The sequence below is a fragment of the Solanum stenotomum genome, chromosome 1 (assembly GCF_019186545.1).
Source record: "Solanum stenotomum isolate F172 chromosome 1, ASM1918654v1, whole genome shotgun sequence".
NCBI lineage: Eukaryota > Viridiplantae > Streptophyta > Magnoliopsida > Solanales > Solanaceae > Solanum > Solanum stenotomum.
Window position 1 is genome coordinate 7,043,152 of NC_064282.1, and position 24,192 is coordinate 7,067,343.

General features: G+C 33.3%; 3 protein-coding genes across 3 annotated transcripts; 2 read left to right on the plus strand and 1 right to left on the minus strand.

Annotated features, from left to right (window-relative positions):
* Window positions 1-4,946: 4,946 nt before the first annotated feature.
* LOC125877464 (tubby-like F-box protein 8) lies at window positions 4,947-9,349 on the plus strand. The gene is made up of 6 exons (XM_049558754.1): window positions 4,947-5,418; window positions 5,805-5,853; window positions 6,655-7,122; window positions 7,307-7,394; window positions 7,837-7,969; window positions 8,455-9,349. The coding sequence occupies exons 3-6, from the start codon at window positions 6,775-6,777 to the stop codon at window positions 9,167-9,169; spliced, it is 1,284 nt and encodes a 427-aa protein (XP_049414711.1). The 5' UTR covers window positions 4,947-5,418; window positions 5,805-5,853; window positions 6,655-6,774; the 3' UTR covers window positions 9,170-9,349.
* A 1,960-nt stretch (window positions 9,350-11,309) lies between these two features.
* Window positions 11,310-13,264, plus strand: LOC125877474 (protein ROH1-like). Its single transcript, XM_049558762.1, has 2 exons — window positions 11,310-11,478; window positions 11,861-13,264. The coding sequence occupies exon 2, from the start codon at window positions 11,913-11,915 to the stop codon at window positions 13,086-13,088; it is 1,176 nt and encodes a 391-aa protein (XP_049414719.1). The 5' UTR covers window positions 11,310-11,478; window positions 11,861-11,912; the 3' UTR covers window positions 13,089-13,264.
* A 1,913-nt stretch (window positions 13,265-15,177) lies between these two features.
* Window positions 15,178-19,551, minus strand: LOC125877493 (bZIP transcription factor 12-like). Its single transcript, XM_049558776.1, has 4 exons — window positions 18,664-19,551; window positions 18,474-18,545; window positions 17,808-17,837; window positions 15,178-15,669 (listed from the first exon to the last, which is right to left on the minus strand). Exons 1-4 carry the CDS (start codon window positions 19,369-19,371, stop codon window positions 15,589-15,591), a joined length of 891 nt encoding a protein of 296 aa, XP_049414733.1. The 5' UTR covers window positions 19,372-19,551; the 3' UTR covers window positions 15,178-15,588.
* Window positions 19,552-24,192: the final 4,641 nt, after the last annotated feature.

A 24,192-nucleotide genomic window follows, 5' to 3' on the forward strand; every position in this document is an offset into this window, starting at 1 on the left:
GGGATATTGGTGCCCTTGTTGTCCAAAAACTAGAGCATATATGCCCTTCACACTAACGGAAGACTAAATAGGGACACGTGGCGCAATCTTATCCGTCGATAAATGTCGGATCGATGAATAAGATTATGACACGTGTATGTCTGTTAGTATAAAGATTATATATGCTCCAAATTTTGAATGGCAGGGGCACCAATGTTCCAAAAGTATGACAGAAAATATTTGCATACCATTTACGATAGTTCAAAGATATATTTATCCTTTTTCCCTTTAAATTAACTTGGTAAAAAGTGTTATTGCCATTGACTTTTGGTTCTTCTTTTCTTTTCTTTTTCTTTTTGCCTTTTTAGCTTTGTCTATTCATTGCTGAGTAGACTTTTTAAAAGAGGTTACCTTTATTAATGAAGAGCCTTCAATTTTACTATAGCCATGCATTAGCCAGGTAGAAGTAGATGAGAAAATACCAACAATTATTTAACACAACGAAAAAAATATTACTCCGTGGGGTGTCTGGTTTGAAGAAAAATTATGAAATTAATTATATTGAAATTAGTTATATGCAGATTAACTATTTGAATATAATATTTTATTAATTGTTTGCTTTATTGTATTAATAAAAGTAAAATTACACAAATCTCATAATGTTAAAAGCTAACAACATCTTATTCTTATTTTTTTTTCAAATTACAATCTCTTGAAATTTAAGGATTATGGATACATCACATAACGTCCTGATAGATCGCGTCTCGATACATTATCTTTATTGATACAAAACACACTTGTCCCAATACATTGTATCCCGAATCCCGATATATATTGTAAGAGTGATGTATCCAAAAATAGGAGAGAGAGAGGAGGAAAATAGGGACTTAAGTAATTCCAAATGATAGAAAATTTTAGAGGATATGATAAATAGGTTGTTAATTACTGAATTTAGGTGATTAAAATAATATGCATTGCATAAAATTTTAAAAATAAATTATTTGTTTATGAAAATAGTTTCCACTTTATTTAGCTTTGTTATATTAGTGATGTATAAAAAGGTTTTGAGGGGCGTATTTTTATTATTTTATCCTAAAATTATTCCTCCACCCAAAGACATGAATAACTTATTGCTATCTAATTATAAATTCTGATAGAAGTTGTCTAACAAATCAAAACATTAAAGGTACTAAAATTTATCCCATAATTAATTTTCCTTATCCATCATACCCACATATTGTCACGACCCGATTTCTCGAATCATGATGGCGCCTACTATAACCCACCAGTAGGTAAGCCAATTCGTAACCCGGAACAATAAGTAATGGATCTGAGGGCAGAAACTAAATAAGAGTAGGCAAAATTTAAGATAATAATGTAAACAAGCGGAAGCAAACCAAAACATATATACAAATAAAGATCTCTCCCGGAACTTGGAAGTCACTAGTACAGAGCTACTAATAAAACAAGTACAAGTCTCAAAAGTGGACCACAGAGACTGGACTGTCTCGAAAGGTAAAAGACAAGTCTATATACACAGATGGAGATTGAAATAGTACAAACGCCGTGTGCTCACCCCCGTCTCCGAATCAAACTACTCCAAACTGGATCAACTCTGGCCACTGGTGCTCGGACCTGCATCACGAAACAGATGCAGAGCGTAGCATGAGGATCAAAATAACAGGTACCAAATAGGCATCATAGGCCAATTGAACTTAAAAAGTAAAGGCAATATGAAAAGAAGGAATAACACAAACCGAAGTCAAGAACGAAAATCTAACTAACAACGGAATGCACACGAGTGTAGAAAGAACTAACTAAAGTAATCTATAAGCTAACTACACCTAACTGGACCCCATAAGTCCAGAAGATACACTCGTGCACAAGTTAAATAAAAATCCGAACAGACCCCCATAAGCCCGAAGAGTACATAAAATAACTATAACTAAAGAGAATTGCATATAAGAACCCAAGAACGGAGAACATCGAACCAAAACCTCAACCCTAATTAGTAGAATCTGGCATTACGGAGGCCGGACCTCGAACTGGATGCTCACCAGAAGTACCCAAGTAACCAATCACAAATATCAAGTAACTGAGGCCGGAACTCTAACCGGATGCTCTATATAAGTATCTAGGCAATAGAGGTTGGACCTTAAACCGGATGCTCTATATAAGTATCTGGGCAATAGAGATCAGACCTTAAACCAGATGATCTATATAAGTATCTGGAAAATAGAGGTCGGACCTTAAACCAGAAGCTCTATAAAGGTGCCAATGTAACTGCTGAAAGAGTTCTAATCGATCCACGCTCATAAATGTCCGTGGAACGCCGTCCACACTTAGCCAATCAATGTAAGTCCTTGGAACCGAATCAAAAATCAAATTCAAATCGCGAAGCAAAACTAGCATCACCGACTTAACTCGTGAAGCCGTAACATCGGGAAAATAAGGATAACTATCGTCGGAGCAAGCGTATCGCCTAGCTAAGGCCCAAACTATCAGATTCAAGTTTGCTACACCAGTCTACAGGAATCTAAGCCGGTCGAGCGACATCAGGGCAAAACTAAAGCCTATCGGATCCGAATTATGTATTTCTAAGGCAAGCCCTAGTCAAACCTAAACTAAGACCCAACATGCTTCAGATAAACAATTATCAAGCATACAAACACTCCACATAGTAAGAAGGGTCAATTAATAACACAAAACATGCTCACAGTTACTCAATAATTTCTGAAAGAGGACGAAATATGATTTCTAAACACTTATGCATAATTCAATCACTACCAACCCAAATCCCAACTAATCAACATGCATTCACACTCTCGAGCTCAATCTAAGAGAGAAAAACCGTAGCCTACCTGTAGGCTGATCACACGCGCTCCAAAACCATTTATCCGGAGCTTTCCCTATCTGAACGGCGTCGAAACGCTGCCATGTTATCAAAAATAGAGTCACAATGTTATTACAGACGTTTAGACACCAAAATCACAACAAATGGAGACGGGTCAATTTTTGAGTCAAAACGGGAATCGTGGCGACTTCGTCAAGACACCCTAAACAGCACACCAAACTTGTGTTCCAAAATGGAACACAATTCGGGGCTCAAAACGCAGCAAAAACCAACAAGCAAGAAAATCACACTTTAATCAACTAAAAAAGAAAACAACAACAGTCTAAACTTGAAATTTACAAGAATCTAATGGTGCCTAGCACTCCTTGTGCACTCTACGATGAAGCCACAACAATTCTCAATATGTGGGACTTCGAATCACCCAAAACCGAGCTAAAATGAGTGAGATTTGACTAAAACAAGAATGCCAAAAACAAAAGCTAGAAAAAGGGTACTGCAGTCAGGTTATCACGAAATTTACCTCGAACTACGTGCACACAACAACTTTCGAACACTCTACAGCGAAGCCACTAAAAATACGAAGCTCCCGCACTTTGAATCGCCTAATTCGAATGAAAGATGAGAGAGTTATGAGGGTTTGAAGTTTGGAAAAAATGTTGCTCATTTTCTGCATTTATAACAGATTTTTTGCAATAATTTCCATAACTAAACAAACTCCGACGGGGTGCTCCGATCTCGCTCAGAACCCCGTGTACGCAAACGAAATATGCAACCATACTAAATTCGATATTCCGGACTCAATGACATAACCAAAATTTCCATACGAAGTCATCTTGACAAAAAGTAGGTCCCACATTCAAATGTCATTTTAAGTCAAAAACCACAGAAGAGGTCAAAAAAATATTGAAAACCTCGAGACACAAAAGAAGGGTCCATATAGACCAAACTTGACAATCCGGAGCTAACCGCATTGACGAAATTCTCATCCGAGCGCGTTTACTCAGAATGTTGACCAAAGTCAAACTTAGGCTTAAACTTAAAGTTAAAACGCCTAATCGCACCGACTCACACTGAAAACTTCGGGAGTCATGTTGACCATGGTACTAGCCTAAAATGACCCTTTCGGAGCTGATGGAATCGTCAGAAATGAATTGCGATGTCATCTTCTTGAACATTTGATCGAAAATGATTGTTCAAGGTTCATAAGCTCCAAAACACAAAAACTCGCACCAAGACCAAACGAACGACTAGGTGATCGAACTGTCAGTCCCAGCAAATCATAAATGACTTGGGGTCGCTACAGGAACGCTCTAAACGGCACACATAAAGCAAGACACAGAAATGACCAGGAGGGTCATTACACATATCCTATATATTACAAAAGTATTTGGACTCCATTTTGATCTACTAAGGCAAGGAACATGTATTTTATTTTTACTATTTAAGGAGCAGGTATTTTATTTTCAAAAGTATTACTAATGCTATTTTAATTTTTTTTATTCTCAAATTTATCCAATCCGAGCAACGAGTAATTTGGTTATTTATTTAATGCTATATGCGTAACGTATAATATATGGCTAACACATTCAGATTTAGTCATGCTACTATAAATGTAAAATATTAATTCCTTACATACTAATGCAATTTCTACAATAAGAAATTGTTTCAGTATAAAAAAAGAAGCATTTTTTATACAAATAAAAAGAAAAGGTAAACGAACATCTACAAAAGAAAAAAAAGGAAATTTTTGAACGTAAAAATCGTTCCTTAGTAATATTTTATCATAACAACTAAGTTCTGTTTAAAATTGATTTTCATTTTATGTTATATGATTTTTAATTAGGTGGTCCTAAATTAAATTTACATCAAATATATCAAAATATCTTTTAATCTTATGACTCTAAACATGTATAAAAATTTGTTATCAAATTATTATTAAAAAAAAAATGAATCATTTTTTTTAAAAACAAACTTATAATAGAATGTACTCATTCCTTTTTTCAAACGAAAGAAACTTATTTTAAAAAATCAAAAATAAAATAACAACGTCATTAGAGAGGAGTTTGAACACGAGTTTGTTGGAGTATAAAAGTTTAGTTTTTTTTCCTTGTTAAAATAAGAGCAAAAGAATAAGTCAAAAACTCCATGTTCCCATGTCTCATATGTTGGTAGCTTCGTAGAGGCAGCCTCAGTTGGATACTGCTCACGTAGTGCCCAATTTACTATTTTTGTGTTTGTGTGTGTGTGTGTGACCACCATTAAACTATTTTTCTTAGTGCTAATAAAGTATATGCAACATCCTCTTTTTCTATTTTGTTTATCCCCTTTTCTTCTCTTACCTCTTCTTCTTCACCAGTTCTTTTTTTCTCTCTCTGGTTTGTTGAACTGCATTTAATGTTGGGGGTTTGAGTCCGGATGAGAAAGATAGAGACTTGTAGTAAATACTGATTCATACAGATGATGATATTTCTGAAAAATAATGTTTCTTGTCTCTGACCCACTTTACCTTTCTTGATCTACTTATCTTATCTATGAAATTCTTGGTTTCTTGATGATGCTGTTGTTGTTCTTGTTCTTGTTTTAAGGTACAGATCTCTGATCTTTGAGCTCTGCTGGTTTATTTTCAGATCTTATGTTTCTTGGTGTCTGTAGATTTGTTTCTTGGTTTTCTTTCTTTATTTAATCATACTATGTACGTATACTGCTCTGCAAATGTGGAGATATTCTTGGGTTATCTAGTTTTTGGCTTTTATTTTTTTCCCATGTTTTCTGGTGTGAAGATAAGTTACCCCTTTTGGTAAAAATCTCATCTTTTAAGGTTGTCATCTTCAGATTGAAGTTTTTTACCTTCCTTTTTTCCTGTTGGGTGTAGAGGGGTGGTTTGTTTTTTGATTTTATTGATCTTTTGGGAATTTGGAGTTTTAATTTTTGTTTTGCTGAGAAATTTATCTTTTTGTCTTGGGTTTTTCAGGATTCTAAAAGAAGTTATGGAGCTTTGATTATCCTAGAGCACTATGCAGGTTTGTTATCTTCTGGACTCTTCATCTGTACCTCAACCTGTATGTATAGTTTAAGTTGTAGGTTTTCATGTGAAATGAAGTATCTATGTTGGTTTGTAATTAGAAAAAGTTAACAGGGAAAAAACCTTTTCTTTTTGGTCATAAGTAGATAAAGGGCGAAAAAAAAGAGTAGATAAAGGGCAGCCCGGTGCAGTAAATCTTCTGCAAGAATGAAATTGGTACTTGAAAGGCTATGAACATTTTTTTATAGACTCTGGTTGTTTCCGTAGCTGCTTATGGAATTTGCATGATATGTTTAGTATTAAGCTTTGAGAGAGAAATGAATTTGTTACTTCCGGACTTGAATCTAGACATTGAGTGATAAACTGACTAAGTGTTGAATCTTCCTTTCTTGAACTGGAATCTGGTTTTGAACTGCTTGAGTGCTTGGTATACCTGTTGGTGTCAACTTCAGCGAGTTTACATCCTTTATGTGAGTAGCTTATTTCATTATTACTGATGATTTGACTGAAAGATTGATGAGATTTGAAAGCAATTATATCTTTTATACTCATTTTCTTGCAACTAAGCTAGGACAACTGGCATGAGGCAGCACCTTAAGAATCTAAAGAAGTTGCATCTGTTAACAGTCATGTGATTTACTTTACTTAGGTGCCCATGTGAAGATGTCTCTTTATACTCTTTTCTTTTCCCTTTCCCTTCTTTTCTCTTTAAATGCCTTTCTTTCTTTTTCGTCTTTGTTTTTCTTCAGAAATCTATTCTTGTTACTGAAATACGACTTGTTTTCTTGTTCTTTTGCAGCTGTAACTATTTGTCAAGCTTTCTTTAGGATACTGGAAGATTGTATGATATGAAAGAGTAAATAGGCCAGTAACATTTATTTATGGTGTTTGGCCTTTGACCTAACAGTTTCAAGTTCAGATGTCGTTCCGCAGTATAGTTCGTGATGTAAGAGATAGTATTGGTAGCTTATCAAGGCGAAGCTTCGATTTAAGGCTGTCTGGTCATCATAGGGACAAATCACATGGTTCATTTTATGACTTAAGTGACCAGCCTCCTGTTATCCAAGATAGTTGTTGGGCCAATCTTCCTCCAGAGCTACTTTTTGATGTAGTTAGAAGGTTAGAGGAGAGTGAGAGCACATGGCCCGGTCGCAAGCATGTCGTAGCATGTGCTGCAGTCTGTAGGTCATGGAGGAGTATGTGCAAAGACATTGTTAGAAATCCGGAATTTTGTGGAAAGCTAACTTTTCCTGTTTCCCTAAAGCAGGTACTACTTTAGCTTGAAGGAATATTTCTTGTGCTAACTTGTTTAAATTTTAAAGTTCAGAAATATGTGGTTGTTGTGTGATCAACCCAAGTGGCAGTTCTATTGACCGTTAGAGTTGGATAGTTGTAGTGGAAGTTACGTGCTAGAGAAGTCTATTGACTAATCTTTTACCTTCTCTTTACAGCCTGGGCCTCGTGATGGAACTATTCAGTGCTTCATCAAGCGGGATAAATCTAATTTGACTTACCATCTTTTCTTGTGTCTTAGTCCTGGTAAGCATTACATTGTAGGCTGATATTGGCTTGATGCTTAAATAATTTACATATATTTAACTCATCCGTTCGTTGAAAAAATTCAATGATACTATCCTTGCGCCCAAGGCATATAGAAGGTACTTGCAATTTAGAACAGGAGGCAACCATTATCTTTGCTGTCTTTCCAATCTCCTGTCAGATGAAACCACTGATCTGTTCCTCCCCCGTCCCTTCCCACTCAAACCCAAAGGCGTAAAGTGGAAACAAATCAAAATAATTTAAAAGTTTTCTCAATTGAGTTAATGATATCATAGACTTATATTTCCAGTTGTAATCTCTGTTTAGAGATATTTGGTTGTGATGCGTTACTGCTTTAGTTACTCTTGCTTCATTGCCCATATAATTTCTATGTGAGTGGCAGTTGTTCAGAGGTTAATGAGTATTTCAACTTTCTTTGTAGCATTGTTGGTTGAGAATGGGAAGTTCCTTCTCTCTGCAAAAAGAACTAGACGTACGACTTGCACAGAGTATGTTATCTCAATGGATGCAGAAAACATCTCTAGATCAAGCAACACCTATATTGGAAAATTAAGGTAATTACTCAAGCTATTCATTTTGTTTTCCAATATCTTTCTTGTTTTTACCTGGTATTACTGAGATGTATCAGGAGATCTTAATTTAATGAAGAACAGAAACACGCATTTGATATATTCGTCATCCCATCTCCTCAAAAATGGTTTCTCTATTGTTAGCTAATACCAATACTAAAGCATGAGCAACCGTGGAGACTTGAGATTCGTCAGTAATTAGCCATGGTTTTCAATGAAAAATAAGTAGACATATAGTCTATTACGCGTGGATAGATTGATCAGGAAAATAGAAGTTCTACGCGACGCTAGTTGTCCTAGATAAAAGCTGAAATGAAGTTCTATGTGGCATCATCTTATTATGTAGTCTGGGCTATCAAAGTCCCTTTTCCATTCTGTTGTTGAGGAATGTATCTTAAATAATACTAGTACATATATATTATTGATTCTCCTTTCATTATGGGATGATATAATTTCACTGTCCATTGCAGATCAAATTTTCTAGGTACAAAATTCATTATATATGACACACAGCCTCCTCACACCGGTGCACATGTCCCTCCTCCGGGGCGCACAAGCCGTAGATTCACTTCCAAGAAAGTCTCTCCTAAAGTCCCAACTGGAAGCTATATCATATCCCAGATCACTTACGAGCTGAATGTGCTTGGAACACGGGGTCCGCGGAGAATGCACTGCGTCATGCACTCAATTCCTGACTCAGCCCTTGAAGCCGGTGGCTCTGTGCCTGGTCAACCAAAGCTTCTCTCAAGGCCCCTTGAGGATTCATTCCGCAGCATCTCTTTCTCAAAGTCTCTTGATCATTCCACGGAGTTCAGTAGTGCGCGATTTTCTGATATTGCTGGAGGATCAACTAATGAGGAAGATGATAACAAGGGGAAACCACTGGTCCTAAAGAACAAGGCGCCACGATGGCATGAACAACTGCAGTGCTGGTGTCTGAATTTCCGAGGACGAGTGACAGTTGCATCTGTCAAGAACTTTCAGTTGATTGCTGCCACTCAACAACCTGCTGCTGCACCGACAACATCTCAGCCAACAAGTCAATCAGATCATGACAAAATCATCTTGCAATTCGGGAAAGTAGGCAAAGATATGTTTACCATGGACTACCGGTATCCTCTATCTGCATTTCAGGCATTTGCCATCTGCTTGAGCAGCTTTGACACAAAATTGGCTTGTGAATAGAGCTATAACATTTTTACATTTAGGGTGCCTAAAGTTATTAACTGTAATGCTTCTATTCTGGATTTGTTGTACTTCTTTCTTCTTTTCACCATTGAAAATGGAGATTGTCCCCCTAAAATTACGCCATGGCGTAAAAATGCTTCCTGTGAAAAGTTGTAAAAGAAATCTATTTCTGATCAATGCAATGCGCAGGGCACCGACTGCATCACTGCCATTTACAAGAATATCCACCAGAAAATGAGATTACACTAGATATTTATACGCATGTAATAAGAGCATTTTCACGCATTTGTGACTTGAAAACTGTTCAAGAGCGTGTATATTTAAATTTGTATAAAGTTAAACAAATAGATATACAAATTTTACGTGGCATAATGCAATATTAATTCATTTGGAATTTAAATTCATTTAACATAACTGGTTGAAACTTGAAACTAAACGGGTATCTGAGTCTAAATCAATTATTTTGACTAGTCAACCATAAATATTTTACTTCAAGTCATTTACCAAGAAATAGAATATTTTACTTCAAGTCAAATTAAGCTGGGAGTATTTTAAAAGTTGTACATATAAAATCCAAAATAAATCACTTTCAACTACTTTCAATAAATTTATTGCAACACTATAATGAAATTATTGTTCATTATTACACTTAAAACTTTATCTACTCACAGAGATACACCTGCACATAACTTATGTAAATTATTGTTGAAGAATTGGTTTAATTTGTCAAAGTTATCAAACATAAAACAAAGATTAGCTTTGTTAGTGTACTAAAGTCCAAACTGCGCATGTTAGACATTTATTTTTTTTGGGGGCAAAAATAGCATGTCTAAAATAAAGAATTTGATTCAAAAAGTCTGAAGCACTATCTCGAAGAAAAACCCAATGAAATAGATATGTCTAGGAAGATGTGGAATATATTATTATTTTAAATTTAATCAATTTGATAAATTGCATCTAGATTTTAAAAATCACTTAAAAGAAAAATAATACAAGAAAATAAAATAAAATGACGAGAGGGAGTTGCTCGGATGATAAGCCCCCCACTTTCAACTTGAAAGTTGCGAGTTCGAGTCACCAAGGAAGCGAAAAGGTTGGGAGCTTCTAGAACCTAGTTAGAATAAAAAAATAAAAAAAAATTGGTCACAAATGTGTGTCTGTCGTTTTGACCATATGATAATGGTAATAGGATTAGTATCTAGACAAACTTATAACACATCTAATATTTCAGTAAATATTTGTCATCTTTTGTGAATTCAGATTTTCGTAATTTCACCTGGCACCTGCTATTAATAACTTTTCCACGTGTAATCAAATACAAAAGATGTCGAATGATGCAAGGAGGAAGCAAACAATGGTCACCGAGATAAATGTGGTAATGGCTGCGTATCGGTTGATTTTGTTCGGATTTGAAGTATGTTTGTTTAATTTATTGATTATTGATTTGTCGATATACTAGATTTGTTATTGAATCATTAAGATATTGACTTATCGATTTATCAATTATTGATCATGATTTAATCATTAAGATTTGACACAAAACGAATATGTTGAAAAACATTCAAAAACAAAATGACAAACCAAGTGAATCATACACATCAGCACATAAGTTAACAGATCCATCTTGCTCAAAAGTAAAAAAAAACTAGCACATTGTATTGAGACAACAAGAAATAAAAATATGAAATTAAATCCTAAGTCAAAAACTTTATATATCGAATGATATATATAATTTATTAATTTACTATATAGTTATTGATTAACATGTTAGGAAAAAACTTCAAATCGTTAAAATCAATGACTCAATAATTAAAAAAAATAAAATTATTATCCAAATTACAAACTTAATAACCCATCATCAATAAATCAATAATATTACAATTCAAATTATCGAATTCCATTTGGGAGAACCATAAAATAGCATTAGAACAAAGAGTAGTATATAAAAAGGAATAAGTATAAATACCTTTAGCACCACCATAAGAAAAAGTACAAATAGAAAAGTTTGAGGGGGAGAAATAGAATAAGTTCAAATTCCGAAGACCATTAATGCAAAAACCTGAAAAACATTCTGGTTCGTAAATCAAGAAATGGTGCTTTACCTCTTTAAAAAAAAAAAACTTGTCTTGGTTAACTTACCATATTTATTACTGTAATATATTTTCATTTGCTTCTTAAATACGTCTCGATTTGCAACCCAATATTTTGTGTCACCAGCAAAGGCAAGGGGCCTTCATGTCCTTCTCTAGGGTTCAATATATGTTCCCTTCTTCCTCTTTCTTCCTCAACTAGCTTTTCCTTCTCAGGTATTCTTCTTGCTTTTTATTAACTCAAAGTTACAATCTTTTTATTTGTTTCATAAAGATCTAATTCTTGGAAATTGAATTTTGATTTGGGGTTTTTTTTTGAGTTTGAAATTCCATGTTTTTGAGGTTTATGTTGATTTTGTCTCTATGAATATGAAGTGGGTTTTGGTTTTTGTTTGGAATTGTAACCGTTAAAACCCTTGAAGGGTCTGTTTTGATATAAGCATTTAACTGAATTATGGTGTGTAGTCTTGTTTCTGTTTGTGTTTCCTTTTGGAAATTTTGTAGGATTTCTATATTGGGTTTTAAAAATGATGGGTTTTTTTTCCCTCCAGTGTTAACTGATTTTACTTTTTCTTGTTTGGTGTTATGTCAATTGCAGTCTGTCTTAATCTTATCAAAAAAAGGGGAGAGATTTTGTTTAGCGGGTGAAAATGCCTTCTTCAGATAGTCGTGGTTCTTCGATGCCATTTGCGTCATTCCGTCGTTCAATTATGAGTATAAGAAGTGAACAGGTTCATTCCGTGGAATTGAATCATGATTCTACTGTTCAGGAGATTGAGCAGGGAGTATTTCAGAATCTAGTGGCTACTCGATTTCAGGAACTGTCGGTTGCTTCTGGTGATGAATTCCTTTCCATTGCATGGATTCGGAAGTTACTAGATGTGTTTAACAGTTGTCAGGAAGAGTTCAGAATCGTGTTGAGCAACAATAAGGAACTCCTCTTGAAATCGCCTCAAGATAAGCTTTTGGCTGACTACTTTGATAGAACTATAAAAGCACTTGATATTTGCAATGCTGCCCGTGATGGGACTGGGAAAATTCGACTCTGGCAGAAGCATTTGGAAATTGTGGTTTCTTCATTGGATTCTCGACAAAAGACGATTGGCGATGGTCAGCTACGTCGGACTAGAAAAAGTCTGATGGATTTGGCTCTTGTGATGCTAGAAGAGAAAGAAACTGGAACCGTTCTTTCCCAGAGGAACCGTTCTTTTGGACGCCATAATAAAACCAAGGATCACCAGCGTCGTCCTTCTGGGCACTCAAGGTCTCTATCTTGGAGTGTGTCTCAATCTTGGTCAGCATCTAAACAGCTCCAATCAATTGCAAGCCACTTGGTTCCTCCCCGTGGACATGAAATAGCTGCAACAAATGGGATAGCAAACCTTGTCTTTACAATGAACTTTGTTCTCCTGTTTGTACTGTGGGCTCTTGTTGCTGCAGTCCCTTGTCAAGATCGAAGCCTCCAAAATCATTTTTCTATCCCAAGGCAGTTCTCATGGAGCAATGCCCTTTGGTTGCTTCATGGTAGGATAATGGATGAAGCTAAGAAGCCAGAGCGCCGCAATTCAAATGGGTTGTTGAAAGAAATATATAAGCTAGAAAAATGTGTCCATCACTTGACTGACTTGATAGACTCTGCTCAATTACCGTTGACCAAGGATCTGATGGAAGAAATAAAAAAGGGTGGAGAAGATTTATCAGCTGTCTCTGAAGTTCTTAAGACTGGTCTTACTCCACTAGAACGCAATTTAAAGGAAGTATTCAGAAAAATTATGAGTTGCCGGGCAGAGGGTCTTGAACTCCTGGGAAGTGCGAATCAGCCTTAGACTCTATGTCGTCTTCAAGTTCTAACAAAATGAAAAAACATATATACATTCCTATTTTGGTTTTACTGGTATTAAAGAAGTAAAAAAGGAAACAAATGTAGCAACTGTGGTTTTAGCAGGTAACTGTTTGTATGCACTACTATACCTTATGTAAAACCAGTTTCCATTTTCTTGTTCTGGATTGTGATGGTTTCTAAATTTTTTCATTTTTTTTTCCTTTTTCTGGGATGGGGGTGGAGAAGGTGTTTTGTCATGATTATACTTTTACTTGAATGCAGCTATTGATTTGTTGTTTCTCCTTGGTGACATACATATTAACTGATGAATACATGACAATCCTTGTATTGTCAATGATGTTGAAATTTGAGGAGCTGATAAGAGTTGTCAGTTCTAAGTTCATATACTTGGTATTTACCATATGCAGAGATCGTCTAACAGTAATTTTGGCCTTGCAGAGATTTCAATGTCTTTTAGACGCATAATGTTAGGAATGTAATTAGCTCATTCACAGGTGCACTGAATAGACAACCTTCTTTGAACTGCAGGGACAAATGCAAGATTTTATCTTATTCAACCACCTGATTCTTCGCGTCTTAGTGTTTTTCTTCACCATTTCTTACCAGCTGCAATCAAGTGATAGATATACTTCCCCTGAAGCTTAAATTAAGCATGCATCATTCAATGTGATTGTAATGTTTTTGAGATAGTCACTTGGTTTACTGGATTTATGCATTTCTGCAATTCCCATTCTATATTTTGGCTAGAATAAATTAAGCAACTGCCTCTGCAACTTGGAATTCTTGTCCCATGTTACATTATCTGCAGGTTGAGTTACCCTTATCTGGGACATTTAAGACAGCAACTCCTGAGTATTTCCTGTTACTTTAATTATGAAATATACCTTATCTCAATTTAATGTTGAAGTTGATACCTTTGTTTTATTGTCCTTCCATTTTTTTGGTTCAAACTTTTTTATGTTTATTAGATATAAATAATTATTTTTTTGTCAGCCTCACATGTCTGCAGCATGCAGTCATCCCATTTGTCAATAAGATGGGTTGCACATTAAATTTGAGCAGTTATTGTTGGTCCCTCCTTAACTTGCTATCTAAGACCATGTGAGAACAGCCTGTATCAGGGCACATGACAATTGTAGTATGATTAAAATGAGTTTTAAATTAGGTTTATATATATATATTTAGTAAGCTTCTCTTTTGAGGCGAAACAATTTTTCTACGGATTCAATCTGCACATGTCTTACCCTTTCTACAATACTCTATTTGTGGAATTATACCGAGTATGTTATTAGACTCTATTGTGTGTTGTGATACTAGAAGTACATGAAACCAAAACAAGAAATGAAATTGGCCTTACATGTTTGTTTTACATTCAAAATTAGTGATGGATATTTAAGAGAGCATAATAAGAATAATAAATATTTAATACAGTACTTGTTATGTTAACAGTCAATTCGTTCGATTTTAAATCTTATGGTTGGAATTTTCCGAATTCTGATTTCTGATGTGACATTTGTCAGACATGATGCTATTTGCTTCCTCTTACAACTGTTTTGGATCTTGCTGATTATGGATCCCACCATACTTTTTTGTTGGCCAGGATGTTCAATTATGTGTCACTTTGACAATTTTGCCACTTCAAATATATATAATTTCTCATTTAACATGATATCAGAATAAATCTTATCTTCTTCGAGATATTACCTAAAATTTGTCACAAACAAAAATGTTGAGAATAACTTACTACCGAATGTCATGTCCCATGAGGGGTATTTCCTTATCTTTGAATCGACTGAATCACTCTTTTAGTTTAGTGAAATTGGTGAATCGTGGGAACTAGTTAGTTACATCATACATAGGGTCAGTTTCCGCTGTATGGGTAGCAATTGGGTGGAGCAGGCCTTGAACTACTAAGATTTTAACCCGCCCTACTCTGCCATGTTTAGCATTTTTTCTAAAAAAAAAAGTTGCCCTGCCCTGCCCCTGATCAAATTGCAAGGCACAGGGAAACAATGCATTACTTTGATTAGATACCAATTTCACTGTGGCTAATCCAAACATTAATTCAAGACTTGGAACATAAATACTTGTATAAATAAGAACACCTCTTATTGTAAAAACAGACACTACTGTAACATTAGTTAGTAGTATAGACATATAACCAAGTAAGTTCATCATTCTTCCCTGCAACCAGCATGATATGCCTGCGGAAGCTAAAACTACAATATATTCTCTTCTACTACAGAAAGCTTACAAGCCTTTTATACTACATACCCTAGTCATATGCATAATTCATGATAGAACTTTGCAGCTTTTTTCACCTTCACGGTTCTGTTATCTAATAAGTTAAACTACAGACTATGTGCGGTCCCAAATCCCTTTGGTAACCAGAACAACCTTTTCCTTCTCTGAGTTCTCAGCAGCTCCAACAGAAGCACCATGTCGATTCTTACTTCTTATGGTTAAGGAGATTTGAAGACAACCTACCAGCTCATAGATCGAACTCTTCGCAGAACTCTAGGTGGTCTTCGCTTCTCTACAACTGGTATCAGGTTCTCCATAATCTGCACGGAAATAATATGAAAATGAATATTGAACTGTGAACAGACACATTCCAACAACTGAAAGCAACCTCCCAACACATCTTATTCAGACTGCAAACATAAAGTTCACATACAAATCTCATTTTAAAACTAGGCTAAAAAAGTAATACCGGTCTTTAGAATTTGATATGTATGACCACACAAAGTAGTGGACAATAGGGGGTAATTTGGATCTTTTGGAACCCCGCCACTTCCTTTTCCCCACAAGACCCAGGGGTTACTACACAAAAATAAAATAAATGATCAATATCATGAAATTTTTAATCTTCCATTGGACTCCTTTAGCTCTTTCAGTCTTCTCCCAAGATCCATTTTTGTTCCGTTATATCTCCCTTTTCTCACACTATATACCTATAATTAGATTAAAAGGATAACTACTTCAAAGTTCTCTAATTTAGGGGAAAAAGAACAGCTTAAGATGTCCCCCTGTAACAAGTTTTATTGAAATAACAAGAGCAGAACAATGCAAAGCCAATGATAAAAACTAGGATGACTATCAGAATCAGATTCAGGTTCATGCAGGAGGAATTACGTCAAAAACAGATTCAGGTTCAATGTAGGATCACCCAAACACCCGATAGATTGAAAATGTAGAACAGCTTCTTTTTGATTGGTCCAACATACCCTATTCCATCCCTCCATTCAAAAAATGCAGAGTTTGCTTCACGAAAGAGGATGGGAAGAAAAGAGAGCCTTGATCTTAGTTTAAGAAAACAAAATGACTGTTTTAGAAAAGGAGAAGAAGAAAAAAGAAAATAGCAAAGATCATTGATCTTAGTTTAGGAAGATTCAAGGTCTTCTTAAAAAAAAAAGAGACAAGAAAGACTGTCTTAGGTTAAGTGCCAATAGAAAGAAACTAACCTTCTGATCGCAAAATTACTACCACTGAGTTTGATATCTTTAATCTCATGGGCAAGTAGCACATAGACTATCAGAAGGCAGAGTTGTAGTAAAAAATCTCAACCTCCCTGACCCTTACACTGACATTAATTCAGCATAAGATTGATGTTTTAAAGAGGAAGAACCAATCTCCATACAAGCAAAAGTGTAAGCAAGAATACAAGAGACATTGCAACAGAGAACTTCATGGAATCATCTCCAAACTCTAACTCACTGTGTTTGACACATACAACTTATATACGAATGCATAAGGTTGTATAAAGAACAGTCTATTTACATGCATAGGTATGAGTACGACTGCACAAAAAATGTTTCCTAATTCAAAAAGGAAAGAAAGATAAAGAATTTAAGAAGAATCAAAATTTAAAGGAGTTCTAAAGCTGGTTTTGAGAGAAGTTCCAAACATTATTATTCACAGGAGTTTGAAGTACATATATCTGACCGACAATTCAATACTCTTGGAGTTATCCATCAAGATATAGAGTTATGAAGAAGAAATCAAACAGTTGTCAATTCGACACGTGTGTGCATATATTTGCACTGTGGTCTGCATTCTAGTCATGATTGACTTCATCTTTAAGGTCTTGGTTCTTTCTTTTGCCGTGTTTTTTGTAGGAACCTTTTGAATTTTGGGTTGCTTTTTTTGGAGCCAAATGCAACAAGGGTAGCAATTTAGAGAAGTGCTTTTATACCGATTGTCTAGAGTTGGAGAATTGTAGATCTATAAGTAAGCAGGTAAATCATTTGGCAATGTTGCATAAAGGACTACCACATGAAGAACTAGTTGTTTATAAACTGCTTGACCCATTCCTGAATCCTCACACAAAAAATAGTGAGGTTGGAGTTCAATTTGCTCAGTTAATCGGTTGAATTCCTTTCCGTGTCCACAAGAGAATGAATAGCAACAAGCAATTATGTCACAAGAAATGAACAAGTTCAATTTTATATAAGAGGTGGAAAATAACAAAACTCAGCTCATACAGAGAAACAGAGAATAGTACCAAGGTTACTGCAAGCAACACGAAACAGTAAGAGTAGAAGCATATCTGTGTTTATTAGACAATAGAACAAGCACAAGAATATAGAATTAATTGAGCAATGCATAAGAATATATACACCAAGAATTTCATTTCTAATGCATCCTAAATTTTATTACTGAAGTGGCGTAGTATTATAGCACCAAGGAGCGAAATTCATACCTGCTTAAGTCTCTCTTTATTCTTTTCCTCCTGCAAAAGGCCAAAAGAATTGGTTGTTTTAGAAATTTCTTGGAACATACTATCCTACACAAAACTTAATTTTACAAGCTCCAAGTACAAGAAATCAGAACTACTAATAAGTAGCATTACAGTTCTTAAAAATAAAATGAACAGAAAGAAAACGTGCTTTTATTACCAAGAAGATGGAAATTTCACAAGTACCATAAAGATAGGAATTCAACCAAAGACAGAAGCCAAAATGATGTATTGGGAATGCTGAGATGAGTGAGGCTACAGAACAGGCTAAAAACTTTTGTGTAGAAGACTGATTCAACTTTTGGAAATCAAAATTATAATACCAGCCAATTTCACTTCGAAAAACTTTAGATCAGCTTGAATGCTTTTATTACCAAGAAAATGGAAATTTCACAAATCACAAGTACCCTAAAGATATGAATTCAACCAAAGCCAGAAGCCAAAATGCTGAGATGAGCGAGGCTACAGTACAGTGCAACTGAAATTCATAAAGCTAAAAACTTTTGTGTAGAAGACTCGTGCAGCCAACTTCACTTCGAAAAACGAGTTCAAATGAAAAGGAACAAAACTTTCAATCAGCTTGAATGTTAAACAAGATCAACCACACTTTGGAAAAGAACTTAAACTAACCTCTTCCCTCACCAGCCTTGCATTTTCCTCCTCCAATTGTGTAACCAGAGACTCCAATTCCACTGTATAAGCCTGAAATTTCATTAATAACACACATGCATGTCTCAATTTTCGCCCCAAAAAAACAAACCAAAACCTATGATCATCCACATGATTAGAAAATTAAATAAAATGAAAGCAAAAAAGACACCTGTTTTCGCTCTCTAGACCTGGCAGCAGACTCTCTGTTCTTGATCATTCGTCGCTGTTTCTGCTGTGTAGCCCTATCAGCCGGCAACTCCTCCACTGTTGACCTCCTCTTCCCTCTTCCACTCCCAGTAATAGCCACAACCCCATTTCCAAATCCCATGTGGGGTTGGGGTTCCATACCATACCCCCCTGGTCCATTCTGCATGGCCACCGGAAACTGACAATTCCCAGTACCCATCATGTTATCCACCACAAACCCTCCGGCAGACAGAGCCCCCGTGGCTGGAGGCGGCGGAGGAGGAGCGATCACCGGAACTCTAACATCCTCCTCTGTAACCGCCCCAGCTTTGGTCAAAAAATCCTCCAGAGTCATCTCCGGCTCCCTACTCCCTCCCCCTCCTCCTCCTCCTCCTCCTGCTACAATTTCCCTCCACACCTCATCAACAGTCTTAGTAGGCCCCACATCATCACCACCGCCGGCGGTGGAAGAAGGGGTATGGACGGCGGCGACAGTTGCAGAGACAGAACAAGCAAAAGGGTCGGAATCAGAGTAAATGTTCTTGAGAATTTCATCCATGTTCATAGAATCGAAGTTTCTAGAAGGATGAGAGTGATGTAGAGAAGAAGATGAAGAAGTTGGGTTTTGGGGATGCAAAGAACGATCCGAATTAGGCGTTGTAGATGCTGACGGCATCACCTTTGACGCCATAGTTGCCGACTTCGTAGGGATCTCGTTTCTCCCTTCCCTTTTCTTCCTCTGAAAATACACAATAACTGTTTATTGCTCCTTATAATTTCACAAACTTTGGATCTTTTCCTTTTTTCTCTCAGCTTTTCTTCTTCTTCTTCGTCTTCTCCAGAGGCGTGTAGAACAGAGTGACTGCTTACTTGAATGTGGAAAAGAGAAACTCCTAACTAGTTAGTCAAGTTGGAGTTATTATAGCAGACAAGTGTTTTCAAGTATTTCCGTCCAATTTTACATGACACTGTAATTAAAAAAATTAACTTTTTAATTTTAATAATATATTTTTTCCTTAAATAGTGTACCAAATTTTAAAAAAAGTTTCATCTCCTGATAAATATTTTATTTATTTTTGTGAGATAGAAAATTATTTATCTAATTGAAATTTAGATCTATTCATAATATTATAAGACAGAGAAAATATTTTCAAAATATCCTATACATGAAAGTAAAAAAATAGGCCTATTAAAATTTTATAAAAAGACAAAAAGTATATTTTTAATAAAAACTTAAAAGGAAAATGCCTATTAAACTTGAGGTACTATAGTAATCGCCGCCAAAGAAAATGGGAAGGGTTGAAAAGTTAACATGTTATACCATGAGTAATATTTTTCACTTTAAATTGCAAAAAGAAAAAAAGATTTTAGTAAAAAAAAAAAAGGAATTAAAAGTTTTCTCACAATTAAGTCTTATATATATATATATTAAAAGTTTTATATATATATATATATAATGGTTGTATTCTTATATTAAAAAAATGCTTGAAGTATCATAACAGGTTGACTTTTTGATAAATAAATGAAGAAATTACAGCCGGCAGGAACCGCTAAAAAATGCAGACATCTACAAATTTAAAAAAATTATTTAGGAGGAAATTGTTTAAATATATCATTTGTTATACTTTCAGTTCAATTATTTTTTTCATTATATTTTGATATAAATATATCGCTAATTTTAACCAAAGGACACTTGTGAACTTAGAAATCAAATAACCCACCTCCAATTTTAAATACTCAATTCCCTTTAGAAAGCCACGCCACACATTTGGTAGAGAAGATGATTATGAAAAGGGTTTGGTTCAAATTGGGTATTTAAATGAGGTATTTTTTTGTTAAAATTAGAAATATATTTGTATCAAAGTATAATGAGAGGGGTATATTTGAACTGAAAATATAACGAAAAATATATTTAAACTATTTGACACTTTTCTGATAGTAGAAACACAAATTGTCTCATCAAAAAAATTTAGAGAGCGTATTAATTGAGCTTATTACATGATCTAATTTATATGCTAATAATTAAAATTGAAATTGAAATAATTGAGAAATGCGTTAATTCTCCGGAAACAATTTTTCAGTAGATTCGTTTGTCTTTTTCGAAAGCAATATTCTTGTCGCTATCCGACAAGAAAAAACTTCTGGAATCGGATCGATTCAATGTATGCGGAACTTCCTCAACTTAATTACTCCTTCCGTCCCGATACTTTTCGAATTTCGGGATTTAAACAAGTATATTTTTTATTATAAATTTTTTATATTATTTTGAACTGTTAATTATTGTGACTTACAATACTTTTTATGTAGTTTATAAATATATAAATTTTATTTCAAAAAAATTGAAAATTTCATGTGTAAATTTTCGGTCAAACTTAAATTATTTAACACTCGAAAAATGAAAAGTATCGCACAAATTGAGACAGAGAAGTACTATTTTCATATAATTTTAGTTTCTTTCACTAATTATTTAGTAAAAATAAAAAACATTTTTTAAAAAAGATACTGCGTTTTGAGAGTCAAATGATACTCCACTGTTCCTGATTATATGTCCAATTTTTTTTTTAGTTGTCCATAATTAATTATTTATTTTGATAAATCAAGAAAGGGCAATATTTTACATATTATACCCTCAATTAATTATTTTGAAAAATGTAGAACTTCTTAAAAATCTTAAATTTTTAATTCATCCACTTCATAATTAATAAGGGTAAAAATGGTAAACTGACTATGTCAATAATTGCTTTCTTAATAGATGTGTCAATTCAAAAATGGACAAGTAATTAAGAACAGAGAGAGTATAAATTTTGATTAACAATCTTTTTTATCATATTGATATAAAAAAAATTGTAACTTGTTGTATTTTTTATATAATTTTTAAGTGAAAATTTCATATATGACATATATTAGACTAATATTTTCAAGTTATAGCAGTAAAATTAAACTTTCAAGTTGTAACAATAAAAAATTTCAGGTTGTAACAGTTTCTTAAAAAAAAGCTTATTTAAAATAATTGTAAAAAATTGTTTTGAAAAAAATAAAAAGATAAAAAAATAAAATAATTCGTTTCTGAAAAAAAAGGGTAAAAAACGGAAATAAGTGTGTTAATTAAATTTGAATTGATTGAAGATAATTACTAATTAGCATAAATTAAGGAAATTCAAACTAATTAAGAATATTTAGTTTCCTTATTTCACTCTAATTTGTTAAAATTAATTAAAAATTCTGATTTCATCCATTTTATTTCACGTTTCTCTCTCTTTGATTTTTTTCCAGAAATCTTGTCACTCTCATCTAATTCATATTCGTTTTTATTCAATAATCTTTATTTTATGGAGGACTTCTTATTAGTATTAATAAAACATGGTGGTAGATGGATCCTTCAGGTTAGTGTTATTTGCGATTTTTTATTTGTATTGTAATATAAACCAAACGTTCAAAAAAATTATGAACAGTGATTTTGGAAAAAAAAATATTCAAATTTTGTTTGTGAATAATAGTTTTAATTATGGCATTTTTGGTATAAATATTCACTTTTGAAATTACATAAAAATTGTTTGAAATTGGTATAGATTTATGTTTGAACATTCATTTTTTGTATGTTTCTGGTTAAAAAATTACATAAAGTTTATTTGAATTTGGTATATTGGTTATACCATGTTGGTACGATTTTAGAATTATATTTGAATGAATTTCGTATACTGTTTGTCTAATAAATGACAATTAATAGTTAAAAGTGGTATTATTTTGGTATTATAGTGACATGATTCTGCTGTGAAAAAGTGACGACTTATGTCATGAAATAGATATAATTTTGGCATGAAATAGGTATGAAAAATGTGCATAATAATTATATGAAATTTGTATACTGATTTCAGATTTTTTGTTGTGTATAATAATTTGAATTATGCCTTTTTAAAAAAAAAATGTATAATGTTATATTTTGGTATGAACATTGAATTTGTTCATTATTTGTTTGACGCATTTTTTTTTGGTATATTTTTGGTTAAAAAAATAGATAATTTTTTCTTTGGAATTTGTATACTTATACTACCAAGCATGTATGACAATCTATAATGTTTTGGTACAATTTTTGGTTTGATTGGATTTTTTTGGCATTATATTGTAATGAATTTTGAGAATAATAATGTAATGAATTTGGTATAGTGTTTATTAAAGAAATGACAATTAACATTTCTAAGTTGGAATTATTTTGGTATTCTAGTGGCATGATCCTAGTATAAATAATTGATAACTTTTGGCATGAAATAGGTAAGAAATGTGTGAATAAGAATTGTATGAAATTTGTATACTGATATAACATATGTGTTTTTACTTTTGTATTTTGTAATAACATATGTATTTTTACTTTTGCATGAATTTTGTAAGCATAAAAATTGTATGAAATTTGTATATTGATATAACATATGTATAAAAGTTATTTGTACTTTTGTATGATATAATATTGACACAATAATTTATGATGAAACAGAAAAGTATGCAATTCAAAAAGTGTCGGATTTCAACCAAATTAGACAATCTAAAACAAGTTAATGTTTTATCCAATTTACATACACTTGGTATCCAACTTGAAATTTTAGAACAAAGACAAAAAATAAAAATGTATAAAAGTAGTATCCAATGGGTATAAATCCGGGAAGAATAAATCTGGTTGTAAAACAATGCATATTATATATTGTTGTCAGAAATTGTAGCAAAAGAAATATACATCACCCAAAAATCAAAACATGTAATTAAAAGTATAAACTACAATAATTAATACAAGTTCTATATTTTCCTCTCTTCAATTTATATTCCGTATTCAAGTGTGATTTTTTTTTTATCATATTTAAGCTAAAACTTAAGAAATCCTTATTAAAGATTTTATGATCTCATATTATCTATATATATCAACAAATTTCAGAATTAAATATACTTATTTCACCAACAAAACAGTATTTTAGATATAGAAAAACACACAAAAAACAAGTTCAAAACTTAAGTAGAACGATTTTTTTTCTCAAGAAATCAAGTTTTAGATTAATTAAAATAAAAAAACGAAATCAAATTTTCAAAATATAGAATTCTTAATTCTAAAAAAATCAGATTAATAAAAATACAATATTAAAATTTAAAATAAAAAAAGCATCAAGAAAAGCAAAAAAAAAAGATTAAAGAGAGAGAAAATTACATGTTAAAATATACGGTGATACATTTATTTATTTTTTAAAAATTAAAGGCCCCAATAGTCATTAATAAATAAAAGTTATTTGAATAAGTTAAAAAATCCCTTAAAAGGTGTAATAGATAATTACAAATTGATTCTCTCTCATTAATATTATTTCTATCACCTATTAATTATATAAAAGGAATTGCAATCAATATAATTAAATAATTAATAATATAAAAAGATTGATCATTTAATAAAGTAAACTTTAATTAATTTTTAAATAAATTTAATTGATATGTTATAACCCGTAATTAAACTGTTATAAGTAAAAAAAATTAAGAGTAT